Raw genomic sequence first — 15,983 nt, forward strand, 5'->3', positions numbered from 1 at the left:
GGGCATGGTGGCTCTCGCCTGTAATTCCTCCAGCACTTTGGGAGGCTGAGGCAGACAGATCACTTGAGGTCAGGAGTCTGAGACCAGCCTGGCCAACATGATGAAACCTCGTCTGTACTAAAAATACAAAATTTAGCCAGGTGTGGTGGCAGGCACCTGTAATCCCAGCTATTTGGAAGGCTGAGGCAGGAGAATCATTTGAGCCCAGGAGGCAGAGGTTGCAGTGAGCCAAGATCGCCGCACTGCACTCCACCCTGGGTGACAGAGCGAGACTCCATCTAAAAAAAACCAAAACAACAACAACAATAAAAAACTTAGCTTTGGGAAAGGCCACCCTGTAGAGTTGAGATGAGGAGAAGCCAGCAGAGAGGTTGAGAAGGAGCAGTAAGTGTAACTGTAATAGGCCTGTTGCCTGAGGTGTGCAGCAAGTCAATATGCCAAGACAGGGGGTTGCAGTAGAAAAAGAGGCTTACTAATAGGGCCTCCAATCAAGGAGATGGAGGGAAACCTCAAATCCTCTCTCAAGGAGTTTGGGGCTTTTCTAAGGGTTTTTAAGGAGTAGGCTGAAGTATGGAGACTGCTGATTGGTCAAAGAGACCAGGACAAAATCATGGGACAGAGAGAGAAGCAGCTGTATTCTCATGCTGATTCCATTCCTCTGTTGGTGTCTTCAAACTGGTTGGTGTCAGCTGTTTCACTGGAATTTGTGATCTGAAAAACATCTTAAGCAATTTTTTTTTTTTTTTTTTTTTTGGAGACAGAATTTTGCTCTTGTCGCCCAGGCTGGAGTGCAATGGCATGATCTTGGCTCACTGCAACCTCCGCCTCCCAGGTTCAAACGATTCTCCTGCCTCAGCCTCCTGAGTAGGGAGGCTAGGGAGGCTGGGATTATAGGTGCCTGCCACCATGCCTGACTAATTTTTGTATTCTTCGTAGAGATGAAGTTTCACCATGTTGGCCAGGCTGGTCTTGAACTCCTGACCCCAGGCAATCTGCCCGCCTTGGCCTCCCAAAGTGTTGGGATTACAGGCATGAGCCACTGCGTCCAGCCTTAAACAATTCTTAAACAAAAGCCTTATGATTCTAATGTCAGAAATCCTACCTATAGGAGCAGTGGAGATGCAAATGGTCAGTATCTAGTGCCACATGACTTTTGGTTACAAGGAGGTGGGTCAAAATACAGCCTGATTAATGCTTAATTATAATTCTGTTTCTCTGCAGAATTCATGTTAACCCTGTGAGGAGGGCTTCAAAGTGAGGTAGGAGCAGGCTGGGAGTGTGTGGTGTCTTGGAAGCCAGGGAGGAACATGTATCAAGGAGGAGGGAGGATTAACCAAGTCCACTGTGGCTGATAAATCAAGAAAGAGGAGGATGGGAAATGGCCATCTGATGTGACAACACTGAGGTCACTTGTGACCTTGACAAGCACTGTTCCAGTGGAGTGGAGGGGAGTAAAGCCTGACTGGTGTGTGCTCATGAAGGAATGGGAGAGAGGACCTGGGGGAAGCAAGGACAGAACACTATTTACATGTTCATGGTCTGTCTCTCCACACTTGCGTGAAAGAGCCACAAAAGCCAGGACCCAAGCGTATCTTATCCATTTCTGTATTCCAGTGCCCAGCACATTGTATTTGTTAAGTCATATTTTATATTTTATTAACCAGTATCTCCTTCAAATGTGGGAGCCCATAATCTTCCAGTTTGGTCACACCAACAAAGACTAGAGAGGAATGACAGGGTTGGAATAGAATTCTCTGGTTCCTTCCAGCTCTAATATTCTATGATTGTGTGAACTTGTTCTATCAAGTACCATTGTAATTAATAGAGTAAGGAATTTAATTAGTGGTCTGCTGTTGTTAATTTGTTAACTGTTAAATGAAATGACTAGAATCAGTGTTCCATTCATAAATTTAACAAACATTTGTCCAGTGCCTACAATGTGTTAGGCACTATATATATTGTCCCATATAATATATGTAAGAGCAGAAGGCCTGGGATAGGGGCGAGTGGTCAGGAGAGGTGATGGGGACCTCCCACTGCTAATTCTGCAGGAGGTCCAGGGTTCTTTGATGCGGCTGGCGCTACTCTGCTTATCACTGAGGAGAGAAGAGGCTCCCAGTGGCCTGAGTGGAGGGGTTACCAAGCTGCAGCTGCAAGGGACACAGAGCAGCATTCACCAAGGCACAACAAGCAGCCTCTATCTGCTTCACCACTGAGGAGCGGAGGGCCCCCACACAACAGCTGTTTCAGGCAGTGGGAGGAGAGGAAGATGTGGTCTTCAGGTCCACCCTGCCACAGGACCAACACCAGATTTTAGGCCACCTCTAGGGCTTGAGGCTTCTTCTGTGACTGAACAGCGCATTTGGGCTTTCTCTGCACGGTCCTTTCTTTCTGCTTTCATAGGCTTTGTCAGGCAGGGCAGGGTTTAGCAGTTGCATTCTAGAGGCGAGGAGAGGAGGGCTCAGAGCATTGTAAGACCTAAGAGGGTCAGAGCCAGGACAAGAACCTAGGGGTACTCCTGGCCCTGGAATAACGGAGAGAACATGGGCCCCGCAGTCTACCCCTGGATGAAATAATCTTCATTAGATTACCGCTCCACCAGCATCCTTTCTGAAACAAAGTACCTCAGTTTCCTCATTTGTAAAATAGGGGGAAAAATGTCCTCCTTACAGGGTTCCTTGCAGAATCAAGGGCATAATGTGAGTGAGAGCGCTTTGTAACTAACATACAAAGTGCTCTCCAGACATTTGTTACGGTTTTAAATCGCCAGGCAAAGCTTCCTCTTGCAGTTACAGATTAGGGGCTCCTACTCATCTGACTTTGTTCCACTTTCCACTCCTCTGTCCCTCCCCCTCCAACAAAGAGAGGAAGTGAGAGACGCAGAGGCACGCGTCTAAGGACCAGTTTAGCTGGCCCAGGGTCACATGCAAGATTTGCCGCCCCATGGGGTGAGAGCGGGTGTGAGGGGCGCCCCCGTCCAGAACTACATTTCCCATCAACCCTTTCGCGGCTCCCGCGCGGCAGCGACCAGGCGCATGCGCCGAGTACCGCCACGCCTGGTCTCCGGGACACCCCTCCGGACCGGTTTCGCCTAGCAGTGCGGGTAGGTCCAGGTGCAGCGGCCGCAGTGCTGCCTCCTGGCGCCGCGGGCTGTGGCGGTCTCAGGTGTGCCGAAGCTCAGGTCTGTGCCATGATCCGGCAGGAGCGCTCCACATCCTACCAGGAGGTACGAGGTTGTGAGAGACGGAAGGGAAGTTTGAGGCGGAGGAGCAGGGTCCCGGGGGTCTGGGCGGATGCGGGCCGGGGTTGTCGGGGCTGCGCGGCAGAGGGCTCTTCCAAGGGAGGGGCGGGTGCGTCGGGGGAGGGCTCCGGGGTGCAGAGGAGCGGCCCAGGGGCAGGAAGGAAGCGGGACAGCGGAGCGGGCCCCCAGCCTCCTCCGTATGCTGCGGGTCGCATGGCCGAAGTCTAGAGTAGGGTCCCCGGCGCCGCGACCCGTAACCAGCAGGTGAATGATTGAAGCTACCTGAGGCCCAGCCTTCCGCGCTCCGGGGCGGAGCGGCAGCCCGGTGGTCCCGAGGAACCCGGCGTTCTTTCGTTCTTTGCAACAAGTGGAGCGCCCGCGCCCTCCTCCCAGCGAGAGCTGATGCGCGGTCGGCATCGTCGGCATCCTCCCCCTCCAAACGTAAGGCCTCGCGGTCCCCGCGGCTGGTGACAGGATTGATTACCTGTTTTTTGGTGACCGCCTAACTTTGAAAAAGTGCCTTCATGGACTTTGCTGGTTCTCGCTCTTCTTCGTCTCTCGCTCCAGCCTCACCTCCTCCCACGACTTTATTACTTTCCAGTTCTTTGTCTCTACCCTGTCCTGCGCTGCAGGCTGTGCGTCCAGCGCTTCCTCCAGGCAAGCTCTGCCTCCTGACTTCTCCAGCTGTGTTAGCGAAACTGCTCTCCTCCTCCTCCGCTTCTCGGGCCCCAAACCTTGGTCATCTTTGGCACCCGTCCTCTTCTGTGCCCCTCCACCGTGCCCCCTCAGTGGCCAAGGTCAGGCAGTTCCAGATCGGTCCTCCTCCAGTTTGTGTCCTTGTGTTTGCTGTAACCTCTGAGTGTGATACTGTGTTACCATCGCTCCCTTCAGTCTCTTATACTCTCCAGATTTACCTTGAGGCCCTGCCTTGATCTCGGAGTATTCCTTTTTTCTCAGATCTGACGCTGCCCTTCGTCTGCCCAGAACAGTCCAGACTTCTCAGCAAGCTCCCAAAGCTCTGTACAGCACAGCAGCCGTGTCTCCCATTACCTTTGCCACCTCCTTACCCACCTAGGGTCTGGCCACAGTGGAAACTCAGTTTTAAAATGTGCTTCTGCCTCTGTGCATGCCCTCACTCCATTTCTTCGTCAACCCTCCGCCAAGCTCCACTGGGTAAAATGCCCCCAGAAGTCAAGGGCTACCTCAAGTTCCATGTGCTTCATAGGGGTCCGCTTTCTAGACCCGTCTGGCATTTCTGTCCTTCTCATACGAACCTGCTGCCTTCAGTCTTAGTCAATAGTTACTGCTGTACATATCTCCCTTTGTAAAAGACTGTGATTCACAGAAGGGCTTTGTGGACTATATAAAGCAGGTGACTTAGCCCTACAGTGGAGGGAGAAGCCAAGTTGAAGGTAGATAAGATCTACCTAAGGCTTGCCATTTTTTAGTGTAGGATCTTGGCTGGAACCTGGCCTTGGACAAATTTCTATATTTCTCCTCCCATCCCCTTTATTCCATCTGTTTTCTTTGTCTGAAAGGAGTCTGAGGGATTTTAACCAGTGCTGTGGATTCCATGGCCCCTAGATTCTGTACCCTGAACAGCGGGAGAATCCTGGGGAATGAGATGTGTCTGAAAGTTTTTAGGTTTATGGGGTGTGGAGCACAGTGGATACATTAGGGATTTCAAGTCGGAAAGCCCATGTTCGTGTCCTGGCTGTGCCTCTTGCCATTTGTGTGACTTTTATTGAGTCACATAATTTTCTGAGCCTCAGTTTCTTTGTCTGAAAGATGAAGATAATAAAAGTTCCTACCTCCCAGGGTTGTTTGGGGATTAGATAAGTTGGTGTGAAAAGTGCTTGGCTCAGTGTCTGGCAGATAGTGACCCCACAGTGAATGATAGCTCTTGTTAACAGGGTGTGGGCAGCTCCTGCGTCTAGGGTGCTTTGGGGGTCCTGGCTTAGCAGGAACATGTGCCTCACTATCCACACATGGCCGGCCTAGCAGGGCTTATAAAATGTTTATTAAAATATAGTCACTTATCCCGCTTGGAGGGCGAAGGCCCAGGGTAGACAGTTTCTTTTTGGAGGCATTTTCAAGGTGGAAGGCACTGGAAGGGTGCCCTCCGCTTGCCTTCTTCAGAGGCCTGTTCTGTGGTGCTTGTCTCTCCCTTCTTCAGAGAAAGGGGCCACCCAGAGAATGGCCGGCATCTTTCTTGCCTGAACCGTTCTGTGAGTGTACCTAGCTCTGAGTAGGTTTATTTGCTGAGAGGGGATTTTTCCCTGGGGAGGGTGGGATATACTGAGAATTTGGCCCGGGGCAGACAAGGATGTAGGCTCATTATGGCTGCGGGTAGTTAAGAAAGGAACTCAGTGGGAGTGTGTTAACACCTGGGTAAGGGTCGACCTGGTGAGGCTTGGATCAGGGAACTTTGAGACTTCCTAGGACTAACATCCTCCTCTCCCTTTGGCCAGTGAGACCTCTGGGGACCTCTTTATCTGTGCTCCCACTAGTGGCTTATATCTCTTGGTGCCTTCACCAGCCTCCCTGCCCTTTCCCACTGGTTGCTTTTCTTTTCTTTCTTTTTTTTGAGATGGAGTTTCACTCTTGTCACCCAGGCCGGAGTGCAATGGCGCAATCTTGGCTCACTGCAACCTCCGCTTCCCGGGTTCAAGAGATTCTCCTGCTTCAGCCTCCCAAGTAGCTGGGACTACAGGTGTCTGCTATCATGCCCAGCCGATTTTTATATTTAGTAGAGATGGGGTTTCACCATGTTGACCAGGCTGGTCTCAAACTCCTGACCTAGGCGATCTGCCCACTTTGGGCTCCCAAAGTGCTGGAATTATAGGCATGAGCCACCGTGTCAGGCCCCGCACCCGGCCTTTTCTTTTGTGCTTGGAGGGCTTTAGACTGGAAGTTTTGCCTGATTTTAAGGGGCAGGAATGGAGTCATGGAGAGGGAGATAGAAGAATAGATGTGTAAGAGCTGTTTTTCACTTGTCTCTTGGAGGTGAGTTTTTAATGAAAATGTCTTGAAACCTTAAACACTGATGCTGTGAACCTGAGAAAATGCTTGGGAAAACTGTCCCCTCTCCCTCCCAATTCAGGGATGGCTTCTCTTCTAAGCTCTGGTCTTGACCTCTCTTGCCCTCCTCCTTAATCCTACACAGACTTGTTGATTATCATGGTATCCTTTCCGTCCTTCTACCCTTCTCAGTGGTATAATTGTCCCCATTTGACAGGTGAGACCACTGATGAAGTGAGGTTGAGATTGCTGGCTACCAGGCTGCTGATTGTAATTAGCACCTATCCCTGTGGTGGACTGCCTGCCTGCCCTTCCTGCTGTGTGTTGCCATTTGCAGCCCAAGTCGGTGGACTTCAGCCAGAGTGCCACAGAGAGCTTTGACACCACCTTCACTGTTCCCTCTTTTCTCTCAGCAGACTCTAAGCCGCATTTCCTCTTCCTTTGGGAAGTGGTTAAGACTGTGGACTTTGGAACTAGACCAACTTGGATTTGACTCCTGGCTATATCTTTCCCTGGCTTTATGGCCATGGGAAATATTGTGAGTTGAATTGTGCTTCCTTAAAAAAGATATTTTGAAGTCCTGACCCCAGGTACCTCAGATTGTGACCTTGTTTGGAAATGAGGTCATTGCAGGTGTAATTAGTGAAGATGAGGTCATACAGGAGTAGGGTGGGCCCCTAATCCAACATGGCTGGTGTCCTTAAAGACAATGACCATGTGAAGACACAGAGAGAGCACACCTTGTAAAGATGGCAATGGAGAGTGGAGATTGGATGCCTCTACATGCCAACGAACTCCAAGGATTGCTGGCTGTCACCAGAAGCCAGGAGAGAGGCATGGAACAGATTCCCTCACCACTCGCAGGAGCCAACTCTGCCGACACCTTGATTTCAGACTTCTAGCCTCCAGAACTGTGAGAGAAGACATTTCTGCTGTTTTCAGCTGTTTGGTTTGTGGTACTTGGCTACGGTAGTCCTAGGAACATAGAGGGCAGACAGTTTCTTGAGCTTTCTGAGCTTCGGTGTCCTCATCTGTAAAATTGCTGTAACGCATTCTACATCATGTGGTTTTTGGTGACAATAAGTGAGAAGCAACTTCTGCTTTCTTATTCTAGTCTAGAAAAGCAAGGCTGACATAGCTGACCCGTCTTTGCTCTCTTTGCTTCTCCCTTTAGCTGAGTGAGGAGTTGGACCAGGTGGTTGAGAACTCAGAGCTGGCAGACGAGCAGGACAAGGAGACGGTCAAAGTCCAAGGTCCGGGTGTCTTACCAGGTGAGTGGGTTTGGTGCTTTGCTGTGCTGTTGCTGCAGCCAGATGCCCCAGTCCAGGCACCTTGCCAACTGTGGGAGAGGAGGACCCCCCTTCCCTGCACCCTGGTGTCAGGTCTCAAGTATTGCCCTAGTTTTAAAGCCATACATATTTAACCAGCCTTGGAACAGAGGATATGTCTAGACTGCTATCTGCTCTTAACTCCAATTTGAGCCACTTCCTGCGGCCAGGTCATTGCATACAATGGCAAATGCTTTGGATCTCTGCTCTTCTGTTCCTCTTTCCCTGGAAGCTGCTAGCAGGTGAGCCTCTAATATCCAGGTCAAAGAAGATCTAATAGTCACCCCCTTTCAAATACAAGGCCTATCCAGTAATGCTGCTCAGGGTCCCATCAGTCAGTTGGCATCTTATGGAGCCCTATGGCAATGTTTGACACTGCTGACTACTTCTTCCTTCCGGATACACGCGACTGCCTTAGCTTCTGTGATGCAACACTTCTCAGGCCACTCCTTCCAGGCTCCATTGCGGTCACTCTCCAGCTCTTGGGCATGAGATGTTGGTTGCAGGCCCCTTTCTCTCACTCTCATAGGCAGTTCCACCCAGGCCTGCTCCCCTGCTTCAGCTACTGCTTACTCACACATGACTCCCATATTTACATCTCCAGCCCAGAGATTACCTACAAACTCCAAATTTATATATCTTGTATTTCCAACTGCCCATGTCATAGTTCTGCTTGGATCTCCCAAAGCTTCCCTCAGCTCCACGTGTCCAAAATTGACTTCATGATCTTCTCAGTCTCAGCTTGGTCCTCTTCCAGTATTTCCTGTTTGCAGGAATGGTACTACCACTTACACAGCTGAACTTCAGAGCAGTTCTCCATTCCTTTCTTCCCCTCATCCCCTTTTTCTCTGGCCCTCAGCCATGCTGACCTTTTTTTATTTTAGGCCTCATTCCCTCTCACCATAGGGCCTTTTTGTTGTTTTATTTCTCTGCCTGGAATTCACTTTCCTTCATCACATAGTTATTGCCTAATCATTCTTCAGCTTTCAGCTCACTCATTTTTTTCTACAGAGCCTTCTCTAACCTTCTGGCTAGATTACCTCCCACCCTCCAGCACTGTCTCATAGTCCACGCGCCTCTCCTTTCCAGCTATTGCTGTTGGAATGGTGTGTTTGTTTGTCTGATTAATGTCTGTCTGTTCTACTATAGCAGTCCCCAACTGCTTGGCACCAGGGACCGGTCTGTGGAAGACAATTTTTCCACAGATGGAGGTTGGGGGATGGCTTCAGGATGAAACTTTCCTCAGATTATCAGGCATAGTTAGATTTTCATAAGGCGTGCACAACCTAGATCCCTTGTATGTGCAGTTCACAATAGGGTTTGCACTCCTATGAGAATCTAATGCTGCAGCTGATCTGACAGGAGGTGGAGCTCAGGCGGTAATCCTCACTCACTGCTCACCTCCTACAGTATTGGCCCAGTTCCTAACAGGCCATAGACCCATATTGGTCTGTGGCCTGAGATTTCACTAGAATGAAACTCCCTGAGGGCAGAGACCAGTCTGTTTTGCTCACCACCCTAGCCTTGACCACACCATAAAGATTTGTTGAGTGAATGAATGAAGCCCCAGCCTGACTTCAGCTTCTTGGGTGGATCCCATCTGTTTGTGGGAGAGGGGAACAAGACAGGAACTAATGTGATTCTGCCTGCTCCTTAGAGAAGACTGCATGGAAGGGACTGGGCACGGTGGCTCATGCCTGTAATCCCAGCACTTTGGGAGGCTGAGGCAGGTGGATCACCTGAGGTCAGGAGTTCGAGATCAGCCTGGCCAACATGGTGAAACCCTGTCTCTACTAAAAATACAAAAATTAGTCAGGTGTGTTGGCACGTGCCTGTAATCTCAGCTACTCGGGAGGCTGAGGCAGGAGAATCGCTTGAACCCAGGAGGCAGAGGTTGCAGTGAGACGAGATCATGCCACTGCACTCTAGCCTGGGTGACAAGAGTGAGACTCTGCCCAAAAAAAAAAAAAAAAAAAAAAGACTGCCTGGAAGGAAGGAGGCTGGAAGGCCAGCTAACATTTCCTGACTGCTTCCCCTGTGCCAGGATCTGTTCTACCCCATTTGCCCCATTTAATTCTCACATCAACCCTGTGAGGTAGTTATCCTCCTTTTACACATGAGGCCCCCAACCTCAGAGAGGTTGAGTAAAGCATGGGGAGGTCATATAGCTGGTAAACACAGACTGAATCAAACTCCGCCCGACCCAGTGGTGTTTTCTTTTTTTTTTGAAATGGAGTCTCACTCTGTCACCCAGGCTGGAGTGCAGTGGCGCAATCTCGGCTCACTGTGACCTCTGCTTCCCAGGTTCAAGTGATTCTCCTGCCTCAGCCTCCCGAGTAGCTGGGATTGCAGATGCATGCCATCACACCCGGCCACTTTTTTATTTTTAGTAGAGATGGGGTTTCACCGTGTTGGCCAGGCTTGTCTCGAACTCCTTACCTCAGGTGATCTGCCCACCTCAGCCTCCCAAAGTGCTGGGATTACAGGCGTGAGCCACTGCGCCTGGCCTACATCAGTGGCTTATAAAAACTATTTTAAGTGGTGGTAATCCCAAAACTTTGGGAGGCCAAAATGGGAGGATCTCTTGAGGCCAGGAGTTTGAGACCAGCCTTAGCAACAAAATGAGATCCTGCCTCTACCAAACAGACAAAAACCAAAAACACTCAAACAAAACAATATTTTAAGCATTCTTTTATTAAAGCCCAATATATAAAAGATAGTGGCGTGGCTAACCCTGCCTCTGACATGAGGCATTGCCTCTAAAGCCCTAAGGCTCCCGGGAGAACAACTTGAAAGACCTGTATATTAGTTTTCTATTGTTTCTATAACAAATTACCACAAACTTAGTGGCTTAAAAAAGCACAAATTTATTATCTTACAGTTCTGGAGGTCAGGAGTCCAAAATGGATCTCACTGGGCTAAAATTAAGCTGTCTTGGCAGGCCTGAATTCCTTTCCAGGGGCTTGAGGAGAGAACCTGGTCTTTGCCTTTTCTAGCTTCTGGAGGCCTCCTGCATTCCTTGGCTTGTGGCCTCTTCCTGCAGCTTCAAAACCAGCAGTGGCTGGTCGAATCTTTCTCACATCACTTCACTCTGATGCTGACTTTCCTACCTCCCTTTCCCATGTTTAAAGGGCCTTTGTGATCACATCGGACCCACCCAGGTAACCCAGGATAATCTCCCTGCTTTAAAGTCAACTGATTAACAACTTTAGTCCCTTTTGCTGCCTTAATTCCCCTTTTCCATGCAACTTGACATATTTACAGGTTCTAAGGATTAACACTTGGACATCTTTGGGAGCCTTTATTCTGCCTATCACACCATGCACTACCCTGTTGCCCCCAACCAGAAGTACATCGATGGAGGTAGGAGGAAGAAGAGGAGGGGGGTCAGACTTGGAAAGATGAGGCTCGCTTTGTGTTTCCTTTCATAGAGAAGTGCCCAGGTAAATCAGGAGGTGGCCCTAATGACCTTGGACCTTAGCAGCCTCTCTTTTGCCTCAGATTCCTGAGGCTGCAAAGCCAGGGGTCAATCAGAATAGGAAGCCAGGCCTCAGGCAGAGCAAATTTTGGGAATCATTTTCATGATTATTATTAAGTAAGTCTGTTATGTTGACCTGTGACTAGCAATCTTGGATATTACAACTGTAAATGTTTGGGAAGTTCAACTGGCAAGAGCATTCCCACTTGCTTTGGGGGAACCAGATGAGCTAGGCTCATCTCCTTTCTAAATCACGGAAGATCCATATCTCAGGAGTCTATTTGACTGGGTCAGTAGTGAGTTGGCTCAAATTTGATGGACCGATACAAAACTCTCAGAGCTCATTTCTTGCCTCTGAGTCTTTTTTTTTTTTTTTTTTTTTTTTTTTTTTTTTGAGACAGTCTCGCTGTGTCAACCAGGCTGCAATGCAGTGGCATGATCTTAGCTCACTGCACCCACCACCTCCTGAGTTCGAGCATTCCTCATGCCTCAGCCTCTCGAGTAGCTGGATTATAGGCACTTGCAATCATTCCTGGCTAATTTTTGTATTTTTAGTAGAAATGGGGTTTTGCCATGTTGGCCAGGCTGGTGTCGAACTCCTGACCTCAAGTGATCCGCCCTCCTCAGCTTCCCAAAGTGCTGGGATTACAGGCGTGAGCCACCGTGCTCGGCCCCTTTGAGTCTTCTAATAACAATAATAATAATAATAATAATAGTAATGATGATAGTGGTTGCCATTTTGGGAGTGCTTTCATGTACTAGGCCTGTGTAGGGCTTTTTTTTTTTTTTGAGATGGTACCTTGCTTTGTGGGCTGGGCTACTGTGCAGTGGTATGATCATGGCTCATTTCAGCCTCCCAAGTAGTTGGGACTATAGGTGTGTGCCACCATACCTGGCTAATTTTTAAATTTTTTTTTAGAGACAGGGTCATGCAGTGTTGCCCAGGCTGGTCTCAAACTCCTGGGCTCAAGTGATCCTCCTGCCTTGACCTCCCAAAGTGCTGAAATCACAGGTGTGAGCCACCGCTTCGAGCCTGTAGGACTTTTTATATACACTTTATCCTGTAATCTTCACAGCCACTCTGTGAGGTGAATGGTTAGTCCTAGTTTATAGATGAGGAACCCATGGCACAGACGTTAAGGAACGTACTCAGAGCTCGTAAGTGGCAGGGCTCAAATCTGCACTCAGGGCTACCTCCGAAGGTGTCTTGACTCTGGCTCCGTTGTTCCTAGATGAGAGCTTTCCTGCTCCAAATTCTCCCCTCCCTGTAGCAGATTACTTAAGGACTGCTTCACTTGTTACGCCAAGTGCTAACACCACAAAGAGGGTGAGTAAGTTCCTCCAGGAGCTCAGACATATAGAGACAGAAGGCCGGTTACCAAAGGAAGAACTTGTCCCTCCTTCTGAGCCTTCCTTGACTTCCCTGATGAGGTCCCTTTCTCCCTGTGATATGCTTTCCTTTGTAACAGTTAACACAGTTGATAGGTCACATTTATTGAGTTTAATTATTCAGTTAATTGTTATCCACCCCTTGGCAGTGCCCCACAAGTTCTGTGAGGCACACAGATTTTGTCTTCTCTTCCTTTACTGTAACTGCAGTGCCTAGTGTGGAGTGTAGTGGTAGTGTGGAAGTATGACTCTGTAGAACTCAGACTTCTATGGAGTATGAGTACTGTAGGTACTCAGTACTTATTTGTCCTATGGGGGAGAGCAGTGGGGATTTAGAGCAGGACAGCATCTCATCTAGGAGCAAATGAGCCAACTGGAATGAATGAATGAGGGCCAAAGAAATGGTAGAGTCAGATGCTTCAGAATGAATGAAGTGGCCTGGCCCTGTGGCTCACACCTGAAGGGGCTCACGCTGTGGCTCATCCCAGCACTTTGGGAGGCCAAAGCGAACAGAACACCTGAGATCAGGAGTTGGAGACCAGCCTGGCCAATGTGGCGAAACCCCGTCTCTACTAAAAATATCAAAAAAAATTGCCGGGCATGGTGGTGGGTGCCTGTAATCCCAGCTACTCGGGAGGCTGAGGCAGAAGAATTGCTTGAAGCCGGGAAGGCAGAGGTTGCAGTGAGCCGAGATTGTGCCATTGCACTCCAGCCTGGGTGATAGAGCAGGACTCCATCTCAAAAAATAAAAATACAAAAATTAACCAGGAATGGTGCACGCCTGTAATCCCAGCTACTTGGAAAAAAAAAAAAAGGAAGGAAGGCTGGCTGGTTTGTGAAAGTGGGATTACTCTGAAGGAAAGGTAACACGTAGGTGAAAAAGAAGGGACTGGCTAGGGAAGGGAGATTACATGAGCAACTGTATAGAGATGGGAATAAAATAGGACATGTTGGAGATCATGAATAGCACGGTGTGGTTGGGGCAGAGGACTGGTGAGCGAAGTAGAGGGAGGTGAGGTAGGAAAAAGACTTGGTCAGATTGTGGAGGGGTCTGAGTGTCAGAGTCTGTACATTATCTAGTAGGGAGCAGGGGGTATTTAAAAGGATTGGAACAGGACAGTAAGAGGAGTAAAGTGGGGATTCAGGAGATGAATGTGGCTGGATTAAGGCAAAGGGAGACAACCGTGCTGCAGCAAAGGCTAATGTGAGAGGCTGCTTTGCTGTAGCGGAGGGGGAGAAGGAAGAATCAAAGAGCATTCTTAATTTTGAAGCCAGACGGATGGGAGAATGATACTGCATAGAGATGAAGCCTAGAGAAGCAAATGGCTCAGAAAAGAAGATGGCCGGGTGTGGTGGCACACCTGTAATCCCAGCACTTTGGGAGGCTGAGACGGGTGAATCATTTGAGGCCAGGAGTTCAGGACCAGCCTGGGCAATATGGCAAAACCCTGTCTCTACAAAAAACACAAAAATTAGCCGGGCATGATGGCATGTACCTATAATCCCAGCTAATTGGGAGGCTGAGGTGGGAGAATCGATTGAGCCCAGGAGGCAGAGGTTGCAGTGAGCTGAAATTGCACTGCTGCACATCAGCCTGGGCAACAGAGTGAGATCCTGTCTCAAAAAAAAGCCTATCTGTTGTTGGCATACAGTCAGTTGAAGTCGAGATGGCCCAGAGGCAATGACAGATGCAGGATGGACAGGAGAGAAGGGAGGGCTGGAGTTATGCAACCTGGAGAAATCCCATGGGGGCAAGGTCGCAGGAACAGATGGAAAATGAGCACGGGGGCTATGAAGACTGAACCTCACAAACACCCCCATTTGGGGGACAAAAGAGAAGCTGGGGCTGGAAAAGGAATTGAATGGAGGGCCTGGAGGTAGGAGCTGCAAGAAAGGAGGACAGTGCAGCAGAGGTTCAAGTTAAGCACCCAAACATGCGGGGTTATAAATCAGTTTTATTCTCTGGAATACATGATTCCATACCATAATGCACTAAAAGCTTTAGTCTATTCATTTCCTGTCTATCAAGTGAATCAGAACCAATTAGTATTCTGTTCAAAGGGAGAAATGACATCAGACATGTTAATAGAATAAGCACTTTCTTACATCACAGATGTAATGAAACTGAGGAAAACCCTTGGTTAATTAGTCATTACAATCAGTTCTCCATGGAAACAACTGTATATAATGGGATAGACAAAAAATTCATACATTGGACCTTATCAAAATGAAAACCTTAGCTGGGCACGGTGGATCACACCTGTAATTCCAGCACTTTGGGAGGTCGAGGCGAGTGGATCACTTGAGGTCAGGATTTTGAGACCAGCCTGACCAACATAGTGAAACTCGGCCGCTGCTAAAAATACAAAGTCAGGCAGGTGTGGTGGCCCATGCCCGTAATTCCAGCTACTCAGAAGCCTGAGGCAGGAGAATTGCTTGAATCTAGGAGGCGGAGATTCTAGTGAGCCGAGATTGTGCTGTTGCACTCCAGCCTGGGTGACAGAGTGAGACTCCATTCCCCTCCCCCACAAAAGAAGACCTTTTGTGTATCAAAGGACACTATCAAGAAAGTGAAAAGACAGCCCACAGAATGGGAAAAAGTATTTGCAAATCGTACATCTGATAAGGGACTGATATTTAGAATATGTAAAGAACGCCTACAATTCAACAATAGAGACAAATAACTCAGTTTAAAAACGGGCAAAGAATCTGAATAGACATTTCTCCGGAGAAGATACACAAATGACTGGGAAGCACATGAAATAATGCCAACATCATTAGTCATCAGGGAAATGCAGCTCTAAATCACGATGAGATACCACTTCACACCCACTAGGATGGTTATAATTTTTAAAAATGGATAATAAGTTTTGGCAAGGATGTAGAGAGATTGGAACCCCCATACGTTGCTGGTGGGAATGTAAAGTGGTGCAGCTGCTGTGGAAAATAGTCTGGCAGTTCCTCAAAAGGTTAACTACAGAGTTACCATATGGCCAGCAATTCCACTCCTAGGTGTATATTCGTGAGAAATGAAAACTTATGTCCACATGAAAACTTAAATCTCCCAAAAACGTGTACGTGAATGTTCATAGAAGCTTTATTTGTAATAGCCAAAAAGTGAAATAAGCCAAATGACTATCAGCTGATGAATAGATAAGTAAAATGGTACAATAGAATATTATTTGGCAATAAAAGAATGAGGAACTGGCTGGGTGCGGTGGCTCACACCTGTAATCCCAGCACTTTGGGAGGCCGAGGCGGGTGGATCACTTGAAGTCAGGAGTTCAAGACCAGCCTGGCCAACATGGTGAAACCCCGTCTCTACCAAAAATATGAAAAATTAGCCAGATGTGGTGGTGTGCACCTGTAATCCCAGTTACTCAGGAGGCTGAAGCAGGAGAATCACTGGAACCTGGAAGGTGGAAGTTGCAGTGATCCAAGATGGTGCCACTGCACTCCAGTCTGGGTGACAGAGGGAGACTCCGTCTCAAAAAAAAAAAAAAAAAAAAAAAGAGGGGGAAGGGGG

The 15,983-nt window shown here is 48.5% G+C and overlaps 1 protein-coding gene across 1 annotated transcript in view; it reads left to right on the forward strand.

Annotated features, from left to right (window-relative positions):
* The first annotated feature begins 3,027 nt into the window (after nucleotides 1–3,027).
* Nucleotides 3,028–15,983, forward strand: part of LOC108529463 (transmembrane protein 206-like) — a 44,091-nt gene continuing 31,135 nt past the window's right edge. Inside the window, exons 1-2 of the mRNA XM_017871808.1 lie at nucleotides 3,028–3,226; nucleotides 7,437–7,533. Of these exons, the coding sequence (XP_017727297.1) occupies nucleotides 3,191–3,226; nucleotides 7,437–7,533 (133 nt within the window). The 5' untranslated portion in view covers nucleotides 3,028–3,190. The remainder of the gene's footprint in view (nucleotides 3,227–7,436; nucleotides 7,534–15,983) is intronic.

Source organism: Rhinopithecus bieti, unplaced genomic scaffold, assembly GCF_001698545.2.
Source record: "Rhinopithecus bieti isolate Rb0 unplaced genomic scaffold, ASM169854v2 scaffold_6935, whole genome shotgun sequence".
In the NCBI taxonomy this organism is placed as follows: Eukaryota; Metazoa; Chordata; class Mammalia; order Primates; family Cercopithecidae; genus Rhinopithecus; species Rhinopithecus bieti.